This window comes from Oncorhynchus tshawytscha, linkage group LG05, assembly GCF_018296145.1.
Source record: "Oncorhynchus tshawytscha isolate Ot180627B linkage group LG05, Otsh_v2.0, whole genome shotgun sequence".
Classification (NCBI taxonomy): Eukaryota; Metazoa; Chordata; class Actinopteri; order Salmoniformes; family Salmonidae; genus Oncorhynchus; species Oncorhynchus tshawytscha.
In genome coordinates, this window is record NC_056433.1 from 24,794,503 (window position 1) to 24,812,986 (window position 18,484).

The 18,484-nt window shown below is 43.7% G+C and overlaps 1 protein-coding gene across 6 annotated transcripts in view; it reads right to left on the reverse strand.

Annotated features, from left to right (window-relative positions):
* The window catches only part of ncoa1 (nuclear receptor coactivator 1), a 104,886-nt gene that overhangs the window by 50,856 nt on the left and 35,546 nt on the right, over positions 1–18,484 (reverse strand). For all 6 annotated transcript variants that reach the window (XM_024420432.2, XM_042321739.1, XM_042321737.1 and 3 more), the window contains one exon: positions 6,620–6,725. In XM_024420432.2, the coding sequence (XP_024276200.2) occupies positions 6,620–6,708 (89 nt within the window). In that variant the 5' untranslated portion in view covers positions 6,709–6,725. The remainder of the gene's footprint in view (positions 1–6,619; positions 6,726–18,484) is intronic.

Consider the following 18,484-nt stretch of genomic DNA (forward strand, 5'->3'; position numbering starts at 1 on the left):
TCCTGTTTGGTCCAGCGACGGTGGGTTTGTGCGCATAGGCTATGTTTGGTGAGGACCTGCCTTACAATAGGCCTACAAGCCGTCAGTCCAGCCTCTCTCAGCCTATTGTGGACAGTCTGAGCACTGATGGAGGGATTGTGCATTCCTGGTGTAACTCGGGCAGTTGTTGATGCCATCCTGTACCTGTCCCGCAAGTGTGATGTTCGGATGTACCGATCCTGTGCAGGTGTTGTTAAACATGGTCTGCCACTGCAAGGACCATCAGCTGTCCGTCCGCTCTCCCTGTAGCACTGTCTTTGGCATCTCACAGTACGGAAATGGCAATTTATTGCCCTGGCCACATCTGCCATCCTCATGCCTCCTTGCAGCATGCCTAAGGCACGTTCACGCAGATGAGCAGGGACCCTGGGCATCTTTCTTTTGGTGTTTCTCAGAGTCAGTAGAAAGGCCTCTTTAGTGTCCTACGTTTTCATAACTGTGACCTTGCCTACCGTCTGTAAGCTGTTAGTGTCTTAACGACTGTCCCACAGGTGCATGTTCATTAATTGTTTATGGTTCATTGAACAAGCATGGGAAGCAGAGTTTAAACCCATTACAATGAATATCTGTGAAGCTTTCTTTCTTTTTTTTTTTTTCTTTTTTTTTGCTGAGTTTATTTTCCAAGTACACTGCTCAAAAAAATAAAATAAAAATAAAGGGAACACTAAAATAACACATCCTAGATCTGAATGAATGAAATATTCTTATTAAATACTTTTTTCTTTACATAGTTGAATGTGCTGACAACAAAATCACACAAAAATTATCAATGGAAATCAAATGTATCAACCCATGGAGGTCTGGATTTGGAGTCACACTCAAAATTAAAGTGGAAAACCACACTACAGGCTGATCCAACTTTGATGTAATGTCCTTAAAACAAGTCAAAATGAGGCTCGGTAGTGTGTGTGGCCTCCACGTCCCTGTATGACCTCCCTACAACGCCTGGGCATGCTCCTGATGAGGTGGCGGATGGTCTCCTGAGGGATCTCCTCCCAGACCTGAACTAAAGCATCCGCCAACTCAGAAATGCTGTGTGCGGACCCCCAAAGAAATGCCACCCCACACCATGACTGACCCACCGCCAAACCGGTCATGCTGGAGGATGTTGCAGGCAGCAGAACGTTCTCCACGGCGTCTCCAGACTCTGTCATGTCTGTCACACGTGCTCAGTGTGAACCTGCTTTCATCTGTGAAGAGCACAGGGCGCCAGTGGCGAATTTGCCAATCTTGGTGTTCTCTGGCAAATGCCAAACGTCCTGCACGGTGTTGGGCTGTAAGCACAACCCCCACCTGTGGACGACGGGCCCTCATACCACCCTCATGGAGTCTGTTTCTGACCATTTGAGCAGACACGTGCACATTTCTGGCCTGCTGGAGGTCATTTTGCAGGGCTCTGGCAGTGCTCCTCCTGCTCCTCCTTGCACAAAGACGGAGGTAGTGGCCCTGCTGCTGGGTTGTTGCCCTCCTACGGCCTCCTCCACATCTCCTGATGTACTGGCCTGTCTCCTGGTAGCGCCTCCATGCTCTGGAACCTACGCTGACAGACACAGCAAACCTTCTTGCCACAGCTCGCATTGATGTGCCATCCTGGATGAGCTGCACTACCTGAGCCACCTGTATGGGTTGTATACTCAGTCTCATGCTACCACTAGAGTGAAAGAACCACCAGCATTCAAAAGTGACCAAAACATCAGCCAGGAAGCATAGGAACTGAGAAGTGGTCTGTGGTCACCACCTGCAGAACCACTCCTTTATTGGGGGTGTCTTGCTAATTGCCTATAATTTCCACCTGTTGTCTATTCCATTTGCACAACAGCATGTGAAATGTATTGTCAATCAGTGTTGCTTCCTAAGTGGACAGTTTGATTTCACAGAAGTGTGATTGACTTCTTGTTACATTGTGTTGTTTAAGTGTTCCCTTAATTTTTTTGAGCAGTGTATATGGATGAGCGATGGCCAAGCGGCATAGGCAAGGTGCAATAGATGGTATAAATTCAGTATTTACAAGTGATATGAGTAATGTAAGATATGTAAACATTATTAAAGTGGCATTATTCATAGTGGCATTGTATAAAGTCACTAGTGATCCATTTATTAAAGTGTGTGATTGGGTCTCAATGTAGTTTGCCCCCGGTGATGCATTGTTAGACCGCACCACCCTCTGGAGAGCCTTGCGGTTGATACAGCCTGACAGGATGCTCTCGATTGTGAATCTGTATAAGCTTGTCAGGGTTTTGGGTGACAAGCCAAATTTCCTCAGCCTCCTGAGGTTGAAGAGGCGCTGTTGCGCCTTCTTCACCACACTGTCTGTGTGGGTTGACCATTTCAGTTTGTCTGTGATGTGTATGCCGAGGAACTTAAAACTTTCCACATCCACCACTGTTGTTCCTTCGATATGGATAGGGGGGTGCTCCCTCTGCCTTTTCCTGAAGTCCATGATCATCTCCTTTGTTTCGTTGACGTTGAGTGAGAGGTTGTTTTCCTGACGCCACAATCTGAGTTCCCTCACCTCCTCCCTGTAGGCTGTCTCATCAATGATGGTAATCAAGCCCACTACTGTTCTGTCGTCTGCAAACTTGATGATTGAGTTGGAGGCGAGCATGGCCACGCAGTCGTGGGTGAACAGGGAGTATAGGGGGGGCTGAGCAAGCACCCATGTGGAGCCCCAGTGTTGAGTGTCAGCAAAGTGGAGATGTTTTTTCCTATCTTCACCACCTGGGGGTGGCCTGTCAGGAACTTCAGGACCCAATTGCACAGGGCGGGGTGGAGACCGAGGGTCTCCAGCTTGATGATGAGCTTGGCGGGTACTATGGTGTCGAATGCTGATTGTAGTCAATGAACAGCATTCTTACATAGGCCTTCCTTTTGTCCTTATGGGATAGGGCAGTGAGCAGTGTGATGGCGATTGCGTCATCTGTGGACCTGTTGGGGCGGTATGCAAACTGAAGTGGGTCTACAGTGGCCGGTAATGTGGAGGTGATATGATCCTTGACTAGTCTCTCAAAGCACTTCATGATGACAGATGCTACGGGGGCGGTAGTCATTTCGTTCAGTTATCTTTGCACAGCCAGCTGGTCTGTACATGTTCTGAGGACGCGGATAGGGATGTCATCTGGGCCAGCAGCCTTGCGAGGGTTAACACATTTAAATGTTTTACTCACATCAACCAAGGAGAAGGGGGGGGTGCCGTCCTTGTCAGCGGGCCGCGACAGTGGAACTGTATTATCCTCAAAGCGGGCAAAGAAGGTGTTTAGTTTGTCTGGAAGCGTGACGTCGGTGTCCGTGACGTGGCTGGTTTTCTTTTTGTAGTTCGTGATTTCCTGTAGACCCTGCCACATACATTTTGTGTCTGAGCCGTTGAATTGCGACTCCATCTAGTCCCTGTACTGGCATTTTGCTTGTTAGATTGCCTTGCGTAGGGAATAACTACACTGTTCATATTCAGCCATATTTCCAGACCTCTTTCCACCGTTAAATGCGGTGGATCGCACTTTCAGTTTTGAGCGAATGCGGCCATCCATCCAAGGTTTCTGGTTAGGGTAGGTTTTAATAGTCACAGTGGGTACAACATCTCCAGTGCACTTCTTTATAAACACCCTCAAAAAGTCAGCGCATAGGTCGATGTTATTCTCTGAGGCTGACCGGAACATATTCTAGTCCAGGTGATCAAAATAATCTTGGAAGTGTGGCTTCCGATTGGTCAGACCAGCGTTGAATGGTTCTTGTCACTGGTACATCCTGTTTGAGTTTCTGCCTGTAAGACGGTAGGAGCAAGATGGCGTCGTGGTCGAATTTGCCGAAGGGAGGGCGGGGGAGGGCTTTGTATTCATCGCGGAAGTTGGAGTAGCAGTGGTTGAGGGTATTTCCCATGCGAGTGGCGCAACCAATATGCTGTTAGAATTTAGGTGGCATTGTTCTCAATTTTGCTTTGTTAAAATCCCCAGTTAAAATAAATGCAGCCTCAGGATATATGGTTTCCAGTTTGCATATAGTCTAGTGAAGTTCCTTGGTGGCTGTCTTGCTGTCTGCTTGTGGGGGAATGTTCACAGCTGTGACTATAACTGACGAGAATTCTCTTGGTAGGTAAAATGGCCAGCATTTGACTGTAAGGAATTCTAAGTAGAGTGAGCAGTAGGACTTTAGTTCCTGTATGTTGTTATGATTACACCATGAGTCGTTAATCATGAAGCATACACCCCCGCCCTTCCTCTTCCCAGAGAGGGTGTTTATCTCTGTTGGTGCGATGCATGGAGAGACATGTTTCCGTGAAACAGAGAATGTTTCTGTCTCTCTGGAAGGCAACTCTTGTTCGAATTTTGTCTACCTTGTTGTCAAGAGACTTTACATTGGCTTGCAGTATACTTGGGAGCAGTAGGCGATGTACACGTCTACGGAGCCTGACCATGTGGCCGCTTCGTCTTCCCCCTCTGCTGCGCCGTCAGTCACAGTGGTCAGGTATTCTGCCACTGTGTATTCTCTGTTTAGGGACAAATAGCATTCTAGTTTGCGCTGTTTTTTTGTTAATTCTTTTCAATGTGCCAAGTGATTATATTTTTGTTTTCTCATGATTTGGTTGGGTCTCTTTGTTTTTGTGAACAGAGCCACAGGACCAACTTGCTTAGGGGACTTTTCTCCAGGTTCATCTTTCTGTAGGTGATGGCTTTGTTATGGAAGGTTTGGGAATCGCTTCCTTTTAGGTGGTTGTAGAATTTTAGGTGGTTGTAGATTTTTGATAATGAGCGGGTATCATCCTCATTCCGCTTTGTATGCATTATTTGGTGTTTTAAGTTGTACACAGAGGATATTTTTGGAATTCTGCATGCAGTCTCAATTTGGTGTTTGTCCTATTTTATGAATTATTGGTTGGTGGGCGAACCCTAGACCCCTCTCTCTCTCAGAGACCAGAGACACACAGGGGCGTCTCGTTACCTTGGGGGCCGATCAGAGCTCCCAGGGCCGCTTGGTGGGTGGGCTGGAATCCCGGGCCTGGAGCCAGGCCACAGGGCAGGCATGCTCAAACACACACACACAGGGGAGGCGCATGCATTTACACTCAATCGCACACATATACACACAGTGGATGCACTCACATCCACACTCTAGCAGCAGCCCAGCAGCTAACTGGGTTAGCCTAGCACTGACAGCTGGGAATGACTACTAGCTCTACACTGACCATGTGTGAGATATAAGAGGAATGCAGGGACTGACTACGGATCAGCTTGACCTTCTCTCAAATTCCACCAACGGAAGAATACATTTTTAGGCCGCTGAATCTGAAAGTAAGTTGCAGAAGAAATGTGGTAAACATGATAAAATATATATGAGTGATACTTGAGAAGTGAGGAGGATAGGATGGGATTGATAAGGGCTGTTCTGCTGTCTTCGGCAATCCCTGGCCCACAGGCTAATATTTGTGTGTGAGGGGGAGTGAGTGCACATATAACTGCTTATGTGTGCGTATGTACAGTAACTATGTGTGAGTGTATGTGTGTCTGTATATGTGAGTGTATGTATGTGTGTGTATTGTATGTATATGCAAGTGAGTGAGTGTTGGAGACGAGAGCACTGAAAGTAGGTCAGTGCATTGCCAAGGCTGCTTGTGCGCAGGCGTATTGAGTGTGGTGTGTGTAGGGTGTGTGCAGGTCAGGCGCTGTGTGGGGTTGCTGTAGAAACAGAAAGGCAGCTCTGTACTGTGCTGTGCTTTACAGTGCTGTTGATCAGACTGCAGTTACATTAGCCTATTGAGGCCTTGTAGAGGAGACCCTAGCTATAACTCAGCAAGACAGATCAGCCTGCTCCAGTCCAACACCACAGACACACAATCCTCCTTGGCAACCTACATCCACTAACACAGCATCTGTAGGGCCAAATCAGCACACATTGCCTACTTTCTCAAAATCTTTCAAATTCTTACACAAATCTCCCTTTGACATAACTGCATGATTACACAAGAATTCAAGTTTAATACGTGTGCGCTAACAGTGTGCAAGTCAGGTTGAGATTCTGCCCTTACTGTGCTCTTGGCTCAAACTCCTATTCCTCAACAACAACAGGGTATGTGAAATATGCGGCCATAGAAGCGGGTAGTGAAAGATCAATATGACATAAGTATGACCCATAGATAGCAAGTGACAAGTTGCCTGGCTACCTGAACTCCTTGCTCCAACCAAACGCTATGCCACGCCCACGGACGTTAGTTTCTTCTCTGCAATGAGTCTGCATCTGAGTATCTCCCTGACGATTTCTAGCATGGAAATACATTCTAGACCGTCTGATTGGTCCCCGAAATCGATGGGTTGGGCCATAGCCAGAACACCCATATAAAATAAGTTGAGTTGTCAAGCAAGGTGACAATTGACGCAGTGACTGTGTGTTGTGACTGGGATGACTATGCAAACACAGATGAACATAAAAGGCTATATCTGTTGGCAGCTAGCTAGGCTATATGTCTGAGAGGATGCTTCTTATTGAGTATGTAGAGTAGTGGAAAGAATTTATGCATGAAGGACAAAGATCATCATCATCCTCATTGTCCTTCGTTCTGGATGAGAGTGTCTGCTAGTTCTGAGTGACTTACCTCTGGCCTGAGATGTCGCATAGCGAGCCCTTCCTCTTACGAGGCTCTGACGTGGCAGGGTCCAGTGCCCTTTCCCCTACAGCACTCATTCTGAGCTTCAGCACACCTGGGGAGAGATGAGGACTGAGTCAGAACCAGGTCAGGCATAGGAAGCAAATGGGACCCCTCCGATCACACACACACACCTATCGCTGGCCTAATCAGTGTGCATTTTATCCACCCCCTGACCTTGCCCTGCAGCCCTAACCCAAGCAGGGTTATCGGTAGTGAGTCTGTGCTGGGGGGTTTGATGGGGATTTCTGTGGCTGGCTACGTGGCTGAGGGTCACAGGCATGTACTGTAACTGTAGGGGAGACATACAGCACCACAGATCAAAGACGAAGACTAAGACTGGTTAAATTAAAGAGGCATGTCCAGTGCAGATTTGTGGCGCTGGAATTCCCAGTGATCCATCACAGCTGTTGTTAATGAAAAAGACAAAAAAATTAAACTCATATTTGTGCGTCACACTGACTGGCGTTGGTAAAGAGTCATGGAGTTTATTAGGGGTTTCCATAATGCTCAAATATAGCCCGAAGTGCTGTTATGGCAGATTTTTGTTTAGCTGTGATTGTTTTTTCCTTTGGTTGACTCTTCGGCCTCCTCTATGCTCCACAAGCAGTGCGATGTCTGATTGGGGTTCAACATTAACTATGGTTTGTGTTTGTCTGCAGCCATATACGTACTACGTATATGAGGCTGCAGACACTGTTTGGTCAACCTTTGGTTGACCGTTGTGACAACGTGGTCAGATGGCTGTGTGTGATTGCCTCCCCACTGGCCCCACAGGATCGGTTGTTGATTTGCAGAGCACAGCAGGATGCTACCTCTCTCTGTCACTCTGTCTCTGTCCCTGCATCAGGTGTTGTCAGTAACTAGCTGTAGCCATGGCAACTGGACACGCTCAGGCAAGAGTCTTTCTGTGAGGGAATTCTACACCTCATCTGTCTAACTGAGAAAAACACAGTTCTAAAACATCAGTCTCATGAAAACATGGATCCTAACCTAACCTACATAACATACCATGGATCCTAACCTAACTTACATAACATACCATGGATCCTAACCTAACCTATATAACATACCATGGATCATAACCTAACCTACATTATACATACCATGGATCCTAACCTAACCTACATAACATACCATGGATCCTAACCTACATAACATAGATCATACCTAACCTACATAACATACCATGGATCATACATAACTACATAACATACCATGGATCCTAACCTAACCTACATAGCGTACCATGGATCCTAACCTAACTTACATAACATACCATGGATCGTAACCCTAACCTACATAACATACCATGGATCGTACCTAACCTACATAACATACCATGGAAATTGAGAAATTATGTGACTAAACTCAACAAAAAGAAGAAGAAAAATCATTATGAAGCCAAGATCAATGATATAAAGAATGATTGAAAAAAGTACTTTAAATTAAATTATGGGCAGAAAGACAAACTCAATCTTTCCTTCGAATCAAATGGCTTATTCATCACAAAACCATTTGATTTGATTTGATTTTCCCAATTATTTTAATGATTATTTCATTGGCAAAGCGGGCAATCTTAGGCAGGAAATGTGAGCAATGATATTAATGCATAAAAAACTAATAATGAAAGAAAAGCAGTGCACGTTTGAATTTTGTAAGTTAGAATGGGAGAGGTGGAAAAATTATTGTTAACGATCAATAATGACAAACCTCCTGGCATTGACAACTTAGATGGAAAGCTACGGAGGATGGTGGCTGACTCTATAGCCACTCCTATCTATCATATCTTTAGTCTGAGCATAGAGGAAAGTCTTTGTCCTCAGGCCTGGAGGGAAGCCAAAGTAATTCTGCTTCCCAAGAGCAGTAAAGCAGCCTTTACTGGTTCTAACAGCAGACCTATAGGCTTGCTGCCAGCTCTTAGCAAACGGTTGGAAAAAATTGTGTTTGGCCAAATACAATGCTATTTCTCTGTAAACAAATGAACAGACTTTCAGCATGCTTATAGAGAAGGGCAATCAACATGTACTGAACTGACACAAATGACTGATTATTGGTTGAAAGAAATTGATAAGAACATTGTGTTAGCTGTACTGTTAGATTTCAGTGCAGCCTTTGATATTATTGACCATAACCTGTTGTTGAAAAAACGTAAGTGCTATGGCTTTTCGACCTCTGCCATATCGTGGATTCAGAGCTATCTATCTAATAGAACTCAAAGGGTTTTCTTTGATGGAAGCGTCTCTAATGTCAAACATGTAAAGTGTGGGGTACCGCAGGGCAGCTCTCTAAGCCCTCTACTCTTTTCTATTTTTACCAATGACCTGCCACTGGCATCAAACAATGCATGTGTGTCCATGTATGCTGATGATTCAACCATATACACATCAGCAACCACAGCTAATGAAGTCACTGAAACCCTTAACAAAGAGTTGCAGTCTGTTTTGGAATGGGTGGCCAGTAATAAACTTGTCCTGAACATCTCTAAAACTTAGAGCACTGTATGTGGTACAAATCATTCCTTAAGTGCTAGACCTCAGCTGAATCTGGTAATGAATGGTGTGGCTGTTGAACAAGTTGAGGAGACCAAATTATTTGGCATTACCTTAGACTGCAAACTGTCATGGTCAAAACATATAGATTCAATGGTTGCAAAGATGGGGAGAGGTTTAGCCGTAATAAAGAGATGCTCTGCTTTTTCGACACCACACTACAAAAAGCAAGTTCTGCAGGCTCTAGTTGTCTAATCTTGATTATTGTCCAGTCATGTGGTCCAGTGCGGCTAGGAAAGACTTAGTTAAGCTTCAGCCGGCCCAGAACAGAGTGGCACTTTTTGCTCTTAATTGTAATCAGAGGGCTGATAAAAATACTATGCATGCCAGTTTCTCTTGGCTAAGAGTAGGGTAGCCTAGTGGTTAGAGCGTTGGACTAGTAACCGGAAGGTTGCAAGTTCAAACCCCCGAGCTAACAAGGTACAAATCTGTCGTTCTGCCCCTGAACAGGCAGTTAACCCATTGTTCCTAGGCCGTCATTGAAAATAAGAATTTGTTCTTAACTGACTTGCCTAGTTAAAAAAAAGGTAAACTAAGTTGAGGAAAGACTGAGTGCATCACTTATTTTTATAAGAAACATTAATGTGTTGAAAATCCCAAATTGTTTGCATAGTCAAATTACACACAGCTCTGACACACTTATCCCAACAGACATGCCACCAAGGGTATTTTCATAGTGCCCAAATCCAGTACAAATTCAAGAAACGTACACTATTATAGAGCATTATTGCATGGAACTTCCTTCCATCTCATATTGTTCAAATAAACAGCAAACCTGGTTTCAAATAACAGATAAAGCAATACCTCTAGGCACAACACCTCTCCCCTATTTGACCTAGACAGTTTGTGTGTATACATTGATATGTAGGCTACGTGTGCCTTTTTAAAATGTATGTATTTCTGTCATTTAGCTGTTCTTTCTATTGATGTTCTATATTATGTAATTCTGTATTATGTTTCATGCTTTGTCCGGACCCCAGGAAGAGTAGCTGCTGCTTTTGCAACAGCTAATGGGGGTAACAATAAAATACCAAAACCTTTTGGTAGAGGGTTAAAAGAAAATAAAAAAGCAGACATTGACTATCCCTTTGAGCATGGTTAAGTTTTTATTACATTTTTGGATTGTGTATCAATACACCAAGTCAATAAAAAGATACAGACGTCCTTCCTAGTTGCCGGAGAGGAAGGAAACCACTCAGGGATTTCACCATGAGGCCAATGGCAACTGTAAAACAGTTATGAGTTTAATGGCTGTGATAGGAGAAAACTGAGGATGGATCAACAACATTGTAGTTATTCTACAAAGCTAACCTAAATAACAGAGTGAAAAGAAGGAAGCCTGTACAGAATTAACATATTCCAAAACATGCATTCTGTTTGCAATAATGCACTAAAGTAAAGCTGCAAAAAAGGTGGCAAAAAAATTAACTTTTTGTTCTGAATACAAAGCGTTATGTTTGGGGCAAATCCAACACATCACATCACTGAGTACTACTCTTCATATTTTCAAACATGGCAGTGGCTGCATCATGTTATGGGTATGCTTGTCATTGTCAAGAAGTGGGAGTTTAATAGGATAAAAAGAAACAGAATAAAGCTAAGCACAGGCAAAATCAGAGAGGAGAACATGGTTCAGTCTGTTTTCAGACACTGGGAGACAAATTCACCATTTCAGCAGGACAATAACCTAATACAAGACCAAATATACACTGGAGTTGCTTACCAATATGATATAAAATGTTTGAGTGGCCTAGTTACAGTTTTGACTTAAATCGTCTTGAAAACCTATGGCAAGACTTGAAATTGCCTTCTAGCAATGAACAGAAAAAAAACTTGACAGAGCTTTGTTTTTAAGAATAATTTGCAAATATTCTACAATTCAGGTGTGAAAGCTCTCAGAGGCTTAAATACAGTAATCACTGCCAAAGAGGATTCTAATATGTACTGAGTTAGGGGTGGGAATACTTATGTAAATGAGATATTTCTGCATTTCATTTTCAATAAATTAGCTAAATTAGGTGAGAAAATCTACTTAATCCATTTTGAATTCAGGCTGTAACAACAAAATGCAGAAAAAGTCAAGGGGTATAAATACTTTCTGAAAGCACTGTACATGTTTTGTTTTCCTTGATTATTAAATTTAAGAGTTTGTCATGAAAATCAATTGTTTCATCAATATTTTATACGCATGTATAAAATGACATTTTATGTATATTGTATGGACTACACCTAATATAGAATAGAAGAGGCATCTTAATTTCATTGAATTTCACTGAATTAAATTATATTTCCTTGAATTTGAATTGCAATTCTGTATACGATTTACCACTTCAATTCAAATTCAAGAATTTCATTGGAATTTGAGGCATTCTCAATTAATTTCTGAACTGAGCACAAGCCTTGCACATACACACATCATTGGTATGGCCAGTGTCAACAGCAGCCAGTGCTCTGGTGTATAGTTCAGTGTGCTGCATTCCTGACGGGGGGCCACTGTGACTAGCGTAATTCAGGACCTCTAATGCCAAGACTCGCCCCCCGTGTCCCCTCCGCCACCACCACCCTCTCCCTGCTCACTCAAGCTTTGATCCAAAGGCACCGAAACAAGCCGCTATTGTCACAGAACAGAAACCCAGGGCAGCCACGCACCGCGCAGGACAGCCCTAATCCCCACTAGCCTCATTTGCAGCATTTCACCTCGAATCAGAGCCTCCAACACAGGCCAGAATAGCAGCCCCTTACAATTCAACACAGGCTGGAAAGGTAATACCTTATAAACAGTCCAGCAAACAACAACACAAACACCTCAGAAGTCAAAACACCAGTACCATAGACAGGCCAAAACAAGACTGCAACGAACTTAGACACATACCAAAACACTGCATGCACACACACACATCCACAAACAACAGCAACAAAAGCTTCACATCTCACCCTCTGAAATTTCCCTACAGCCCATTTTGCCTTTAGGACAATTTTTATTTTACTAGGCAAGTCATTTCAGAACAAATTATTATTCACAATGACGGTCTACCCCGGCCAAACCCTGACCCGGGTCGACGCTGGGCCAATTGTGCGCCGCCCTATGGGACTCCCAATCACGGCCAGTTGTGATACAGCCTGGAATTGAACCAGGGTCTGTAGTGACACCTTTAGAGCATTAGACCACTGCGCCACTCGGGAGCAAAGGCCTAGATGGGCCTTTCCATATTAATGTATGAGACTTATACAGACACTAATAGTTTGGTGCCAGTGGTCAATGAGATGACTCTGTTGTCGACCATTATTTAACGAGCACGTGTGTTTAGGGTCAGCCCAGTCCGCTGCAGCTCATTTGATGTGCAGGCAGCTGTATTTAGGGTCAGCCCAGTCCGCTGCAGCTCATTTGATGTACAGGCAGCTGTATTTAGGGTCAGCCCAGTCCACTGCAGCTCATTTGATGTACAGGCAGCTGTATTTAGGGTCAGCCCAGTCCGCTGCAGCTCATTTGATGTACAGGCAGCTGTATTTAGGGTCAGCCCAGTCCGCTGCAGCTCATTTCATGTACAGGCTGCTGTATTTAGGGTCAGCCCAGTCCGCTGTAGCTAATTTTTTAAAAATGTAACCTTCATTTAACTAGTCACAGCGCAGAGGTTTGAACACATCTCTGTGTTCTTACCTACAGTACTGTATCCCTGTGCAGTGTTCTTACCTACAGTACTGTATCCCTGTGAAGTGTTCTTACCTACAGTCCTGTATCCCTGTGCAGTGTTCTTACCTACAGTCCTGTATCCCTGTGAAGTGTTCCTGCCTACAGTACTGTATCCCTGTGAAGTGTTCCTGCCTACAGTACTGTATCCATATGAAGTGTTCCTGCCTACAGTACTGTATCCCTGTGAAGTGTTCTTACCTACAGTACTGTATCCCTGTGAAGTGTTCCTGCCTACAGTACTGTATCCCTGTGAAGTGTTCTTACCTACAGTACTGTATCCCTGTGAAGTGTTCTTACCTACAGTACTATATCCCTATGAAGTGTTCTTACCTACAGTACTGTATCCCTGTGAAGTGTTCCTACCTACAGTACTGTATCCCTGTGAAGTGTTCCTGCCTACAGTACTGTATCCCTGTGAAGTGTTCTTACCTACAGTCCTGTATCCCTGTGAAGTGTTCCTGCCTACAGTACTGTATCCATATGAAGTGTTCCTGCCTACAGTCCTGTATCCCTGTGAAGTGTTCCTGCCTACAGTACTGTATCCCTGTGAAGTGTTCTTACCTACAGTCCTGTATCCCTGTGAAGTGTTCTTGCCTACAGTACTATATCCCTGTGAAGTGTTCCTGCCTACAGTACTGTATCCCTGTGCAGTGTTCTTACCTACAGTACTGTATCCCTGTGCAGTGTTCTTACCTACAGTACTGTATCCCTGTGAAGTGTTCTTACCTACAGTACTGTATCCCTGTGAAGTGTTCTTACCTACAGTCCTGTATCCCTGTGAAGTGTTCTTGCCTACAGTACTGTATCCATATGAAGTGTTCCTGCCTACAGTACTGTATCCCTGTGAAGTGTTCCTGCCTACAGTACTGTATCCCTGTGAAGTGTTCTTACCTACAGTACTGTATCCCTGTGAAGTGTTCTTGCCTACAGTACTGTATCCCTGTGAAGTGTTCCTGCCTACAGTACTGTATCCCTGTGAAGTGTTCCTGCCTACAGTACTGTATCCATATGAAGTGTTCCTGCCTACAGTACTGTATCCCTGTGAAGTGTTCCTGCCTACAGTACTGTATCCCTGTGAAGTGTTCCTGCCTACAGTACTGTATCCCTGTGAAGTGTTCCTGCCTACAGTACTGTATCCCTGTGAAGTGTTCCTGCCTACAGTACTGTATCCCTGTGAAGTGTTCTTGCCTACAGTCCTGTATCCCTGTGAAGTGTTCTTGCCTACAGTACTATATCCCTGTGAAGTGTTCCTGCCTACAGTACTGTATCCCTGTGAAGTGTTCCTGCCTACAGTACTGTATCCCTGTGAAGTGTTCCTGCCTACAGTACTGTATCCCTGTGAAGTGTTCTTACCTACAGTCCTGTATCCCTGTGAAGTGTTCTTGCCTACAGTACTGTATCCCTGTGAAGTGTTCCTGCCTACAGTACTGTATCCCTGTGAAGTGTTCCTGCCTACAGTACTGTATCCCTGTGAAGTGTTCCTACCTACAGTACTGAATCCCTGTGAAGTGTTCTTACCTACAGTACTGAATCCCTGTGAAGTGTTCCTGCCTACAGTACTGTATCCCTGTGAAGTGTTCTTACCTACAGTACTGTATCCCTGTGAAGTGTTCTTACCTACAGTACTGAATCCCTGTGAAGTGTTCCTGCCTACAGTACTGTATCCCTGTGAAGTGTTCTTACCTACAGTACTGAATCCCTGTGAAGTGTTCCTGCCTACAGTACTGTATCCCTGTGAAGTGTTCCTACCTACAGTACTATATCCCTGTGAAGTGTTCCTACCTACAGTACTGAATCCCTGTGAAGTGTTCTTACCTACAGTACTGAATCCCTGTGAAGTGTTCCTGCCTACAGTACTGTATCCCTGTGAAGTGTTCCTGCCTACAGTACTGTATCCCTGTGAAGTGTTCCTGCCTACAGTACTGTATCCCTGTGAAGTGTTCCTGCCTACAGTACTGTATCCCTGTGAAGTGTTCCTGCCTACAGTACTGTATCCCTGTGAAGTGTTCTTACCTACAGTACTGTATCCCTGTGAAGTGTTCCTGCCTACAGTACTGTATCCCTGTGAAGTGTTCTGTGAAGTGTTCCTGCCTACAGTACTGTATCCCTGTGAAGTGTTCCTGCCTACAGTACTGTATCCCTGTGAAGTGTTCCTGCCTACAGTACTGTATCCCTGTGAAGTGTTCCTGCCTACAGTACTGTATCCCTGTGAAGTGTTCCTGCCTACAGTACTGTATCCCTGTGAAGTGTTCCTGCCTACAGTACTGTATCCCTGTGAAGTGTTCTTACCTACAGTACTGTATCCCTGTGCAGTGTTCTTACCTACAGTACTGTATCCCTGTGCAGTGTTCTTACCTACAGTACTGTATCTCTATTCTGTGTTCCTACCAACAGTACTGCTTCGGTGCCTGCATGCATCCAACTCACTGAGTCCACTAGCAGCATGCTCTCTCAGCCAAGGTAAATAATGAATGGTAGTGCCAGTCAATGAACTGATCTACAAACAAATAATGATTATCACTATGAAAACAAATCACCCAGGACTAACACCCATGAGGCAAATCATGAATCAACTGTGATGTATGTCATTTTCATGCCAGGTTCAGCCATTCCAGCTCTATTGTGTATTTATGACTAGTGTAAATTGTGCCAAATAATTCTGCATTAGCTGCCATTAATACTATGTAATGTCACCGTATTGAATTTAAAATAAACCATTCCCTCTCTCTGATTCTAGATCTGTGGTTTGGGGCAAAGTTCTGGTCAGGCTCAGCTTTGCTCCTGTTGGCCCCTCTAGCATGGCTAGTAATCTGGGACTGTGATAGCTGCTGTCCGGGCCTGGAATGTGGGTGGGTTGCTCAGGCTGGTCCTTGAAGTATGACAGTCAGCAACACCTTTGCACTGCACGAGGCTAGGGCTTATGGCTTGGTCTCGCTCACCTATAGATGCGGTAGAGTTCAATGGAATTTGATCCAAACAATGGAAATGCCATGGAAACGTGTGGGGGGGAGATCCCGAATCTCCTCGTTGCCCCCCCAGCAAAAAACAACTGACTTCCACCACCGATCTCTGTATGCTAGCTATGCAACCAGCTTATATGATTGGGAGTTTGCATTTAGCAGTCACTTCTTCTAAACCTGAAAAGGAACAACTAAGTGTTATGCAGTGAAAACAGCCAAATACATCCAATGAGCCAATTATTAACAACAGCCTGCCATAAAATTAACCATATTCAGTCCTGCTTAACTAACAGTGTTCTGGTACAATGCTTGAATTGCTTATTCATCTCACCAAAAACTAAATCACACATTGCTGTTGGGACTCCATTTCTACACCTTTTAATAGGTTTACTCTGTTTAACACCAGAACCGTGTAGGTTCTCTTTGATTAATGATAAGTGAACTATTGCCAGCTTGAGGTGGAGGGTCAGGGTCTCTACTAAAGGAAGACTGACAGTCCTAGCTCTCTCAGAAACACAATCCCATATTGAACTCACTGACTGAACTGAAAACAGGCAAATACAGGCGAGGGCCGAGGCAAATATACTGTTCTGTATGTAAACAGCCACACAGGCTACAACAACATATTATTTTCACAATGGAGAGCAACCATGTAGACTGGACTTGGGACGCATGAACACACAAACACATAGCTAAGCAACCTACGAAAATGGTATTAATGGGGGATTATGTTTAGATAAAAACATAAAAGTGAGATTCAGACTATTAGGACTTAGTTGGCCCATATATTTGTGAAATCCTGATAATCTGATACTAAGGTGCAATTTAGCTAAAGATATCTTGCTGGCTAGCTAGTCATTTATCGTTAACATTTATTTTTATTTTTATCACACTTAAAGGATAAATGTATCCCAAATCCAGAAACTCCCAAGTGAATCCATACATTAAAACTAGTTTGCCCTCTCCCTCCCTGTAGTGCTGTACTGAAACAGCTGCAAAAAAACAGGTCACTGGACTCATGACGTTGCTGGATGCAGGCCCCGCTCTGCTCCGTTGCCAGTGAATTCATAATTCAGTGTGGACAAATTTGATGTTTTATTGAAATTACCTTTTAACTATTGGTTTAGAGTTTTAGAGTTTTATTTATTTATTTTACCTTTATTTAACTAGGCAAGTCAGTTAATTAAGAACAAATTCTTATTTTCAATGACGGCCTAGGAACAGTGGGTTAACTGCCTGTTCAGGGGCAGAACGACAGATTTGTACCTTGTCAGCTCGGGGATTTGAACTTATAACCTTCCGGTTACTAGTTTCCACCTCAAACATTTGCGATTATTTTAGAGAATTATTTTTTGTAGCCGACTGCCATAGCAGCGGAGATTGGTAACAACTGCAGATGTGCACTTGGGGGAATCCCTGCGATGTAGAAACTACACAATATGCCCATATAAGGACCTTAATGTCACAGACAATAAAAATTGGACGGACAAGGAGCTGGTGCGAACGTTGATAAATGTTAGGCATATCACAAGTAAAGTGAGTTACGCGAAGTGGATAAAGAGTTGGCAGCAAGAGCAAGCTGGTGTTCATTCCCCATCTGCACTTTATACAGGAATGCATGGGAAGAATGCATCAAATTTGACCGTTTTTCGATAAAAGATACGAGAGACGAAGATGGTTAGTAGCAATTTGAAATAGTACATACAATGTACACTACCGGCCAAACGTTTTAGAACACCTACTCATTCAAGGGTTTTTCTTTATTTAAAAAAAAACTATTTTCTACATTGTAGAATAACAGTGAAGAAAGACATCAAAACTATGAAATAACACATAAGGAATCATGAAGTATCCAAACACTTAAACATTCCCGTTTTAAACAAGATATTTTGTCACGAAAAGATGCTTGACTATGCATATAATTGACAGCTTTGGATAGAAAACACTGACGTTTCCAAAACTGCAAAGATATTGTCTGTGAGTGCAACAGAACTGATGTTACAGGCGAAACCCAGATAAAAATCCAATCAGGAAGTGCCACATTTTTTGAAACCGCTTCATGCCAATGACTCCTTATATGGCTGTGGATTGGCTACGAATGAGCTTAGGTTTTCTACGTATTCCCCAAGGTGTCTACAGCATTGTGATGTCCTTTTACGCATTTATGTTGAAGAATAGCTGCAAGGGACCACATTGAGCAAGTGGTCACATGATGGCTCCCGCAGAAAATCTTGCATAAAGTACACAAGTAGCCATTTTGCCAATCGCTTCTTATGAGAAACCAATTGTCCTGGTGGATTTTATATCGAATATATATGTGAAAAACACCTTGAGGATTGAGTCTAAACAACGTTTGCCGTGTTTGTCGATATTATGGAGCTAATTTGGAAAAAAGTTTGGCGTTGTAGGGACTGCATTTTCCGGTCGATTTCTCAGCCAAACGTGAAGAACGGAGCTATTTCGTCTACAAAAATAATATTTTTGGAAAAAAGGAACATTTGCTATCTAACTGGGAGTCTCCTGAGTGAAAACATCCGAAGTTCTTCAAAAGGTAAATGATTTCATTGGATTGCTTTTCTTATTTTCGTGAAAATGTTGCCTGCTGGTAGCA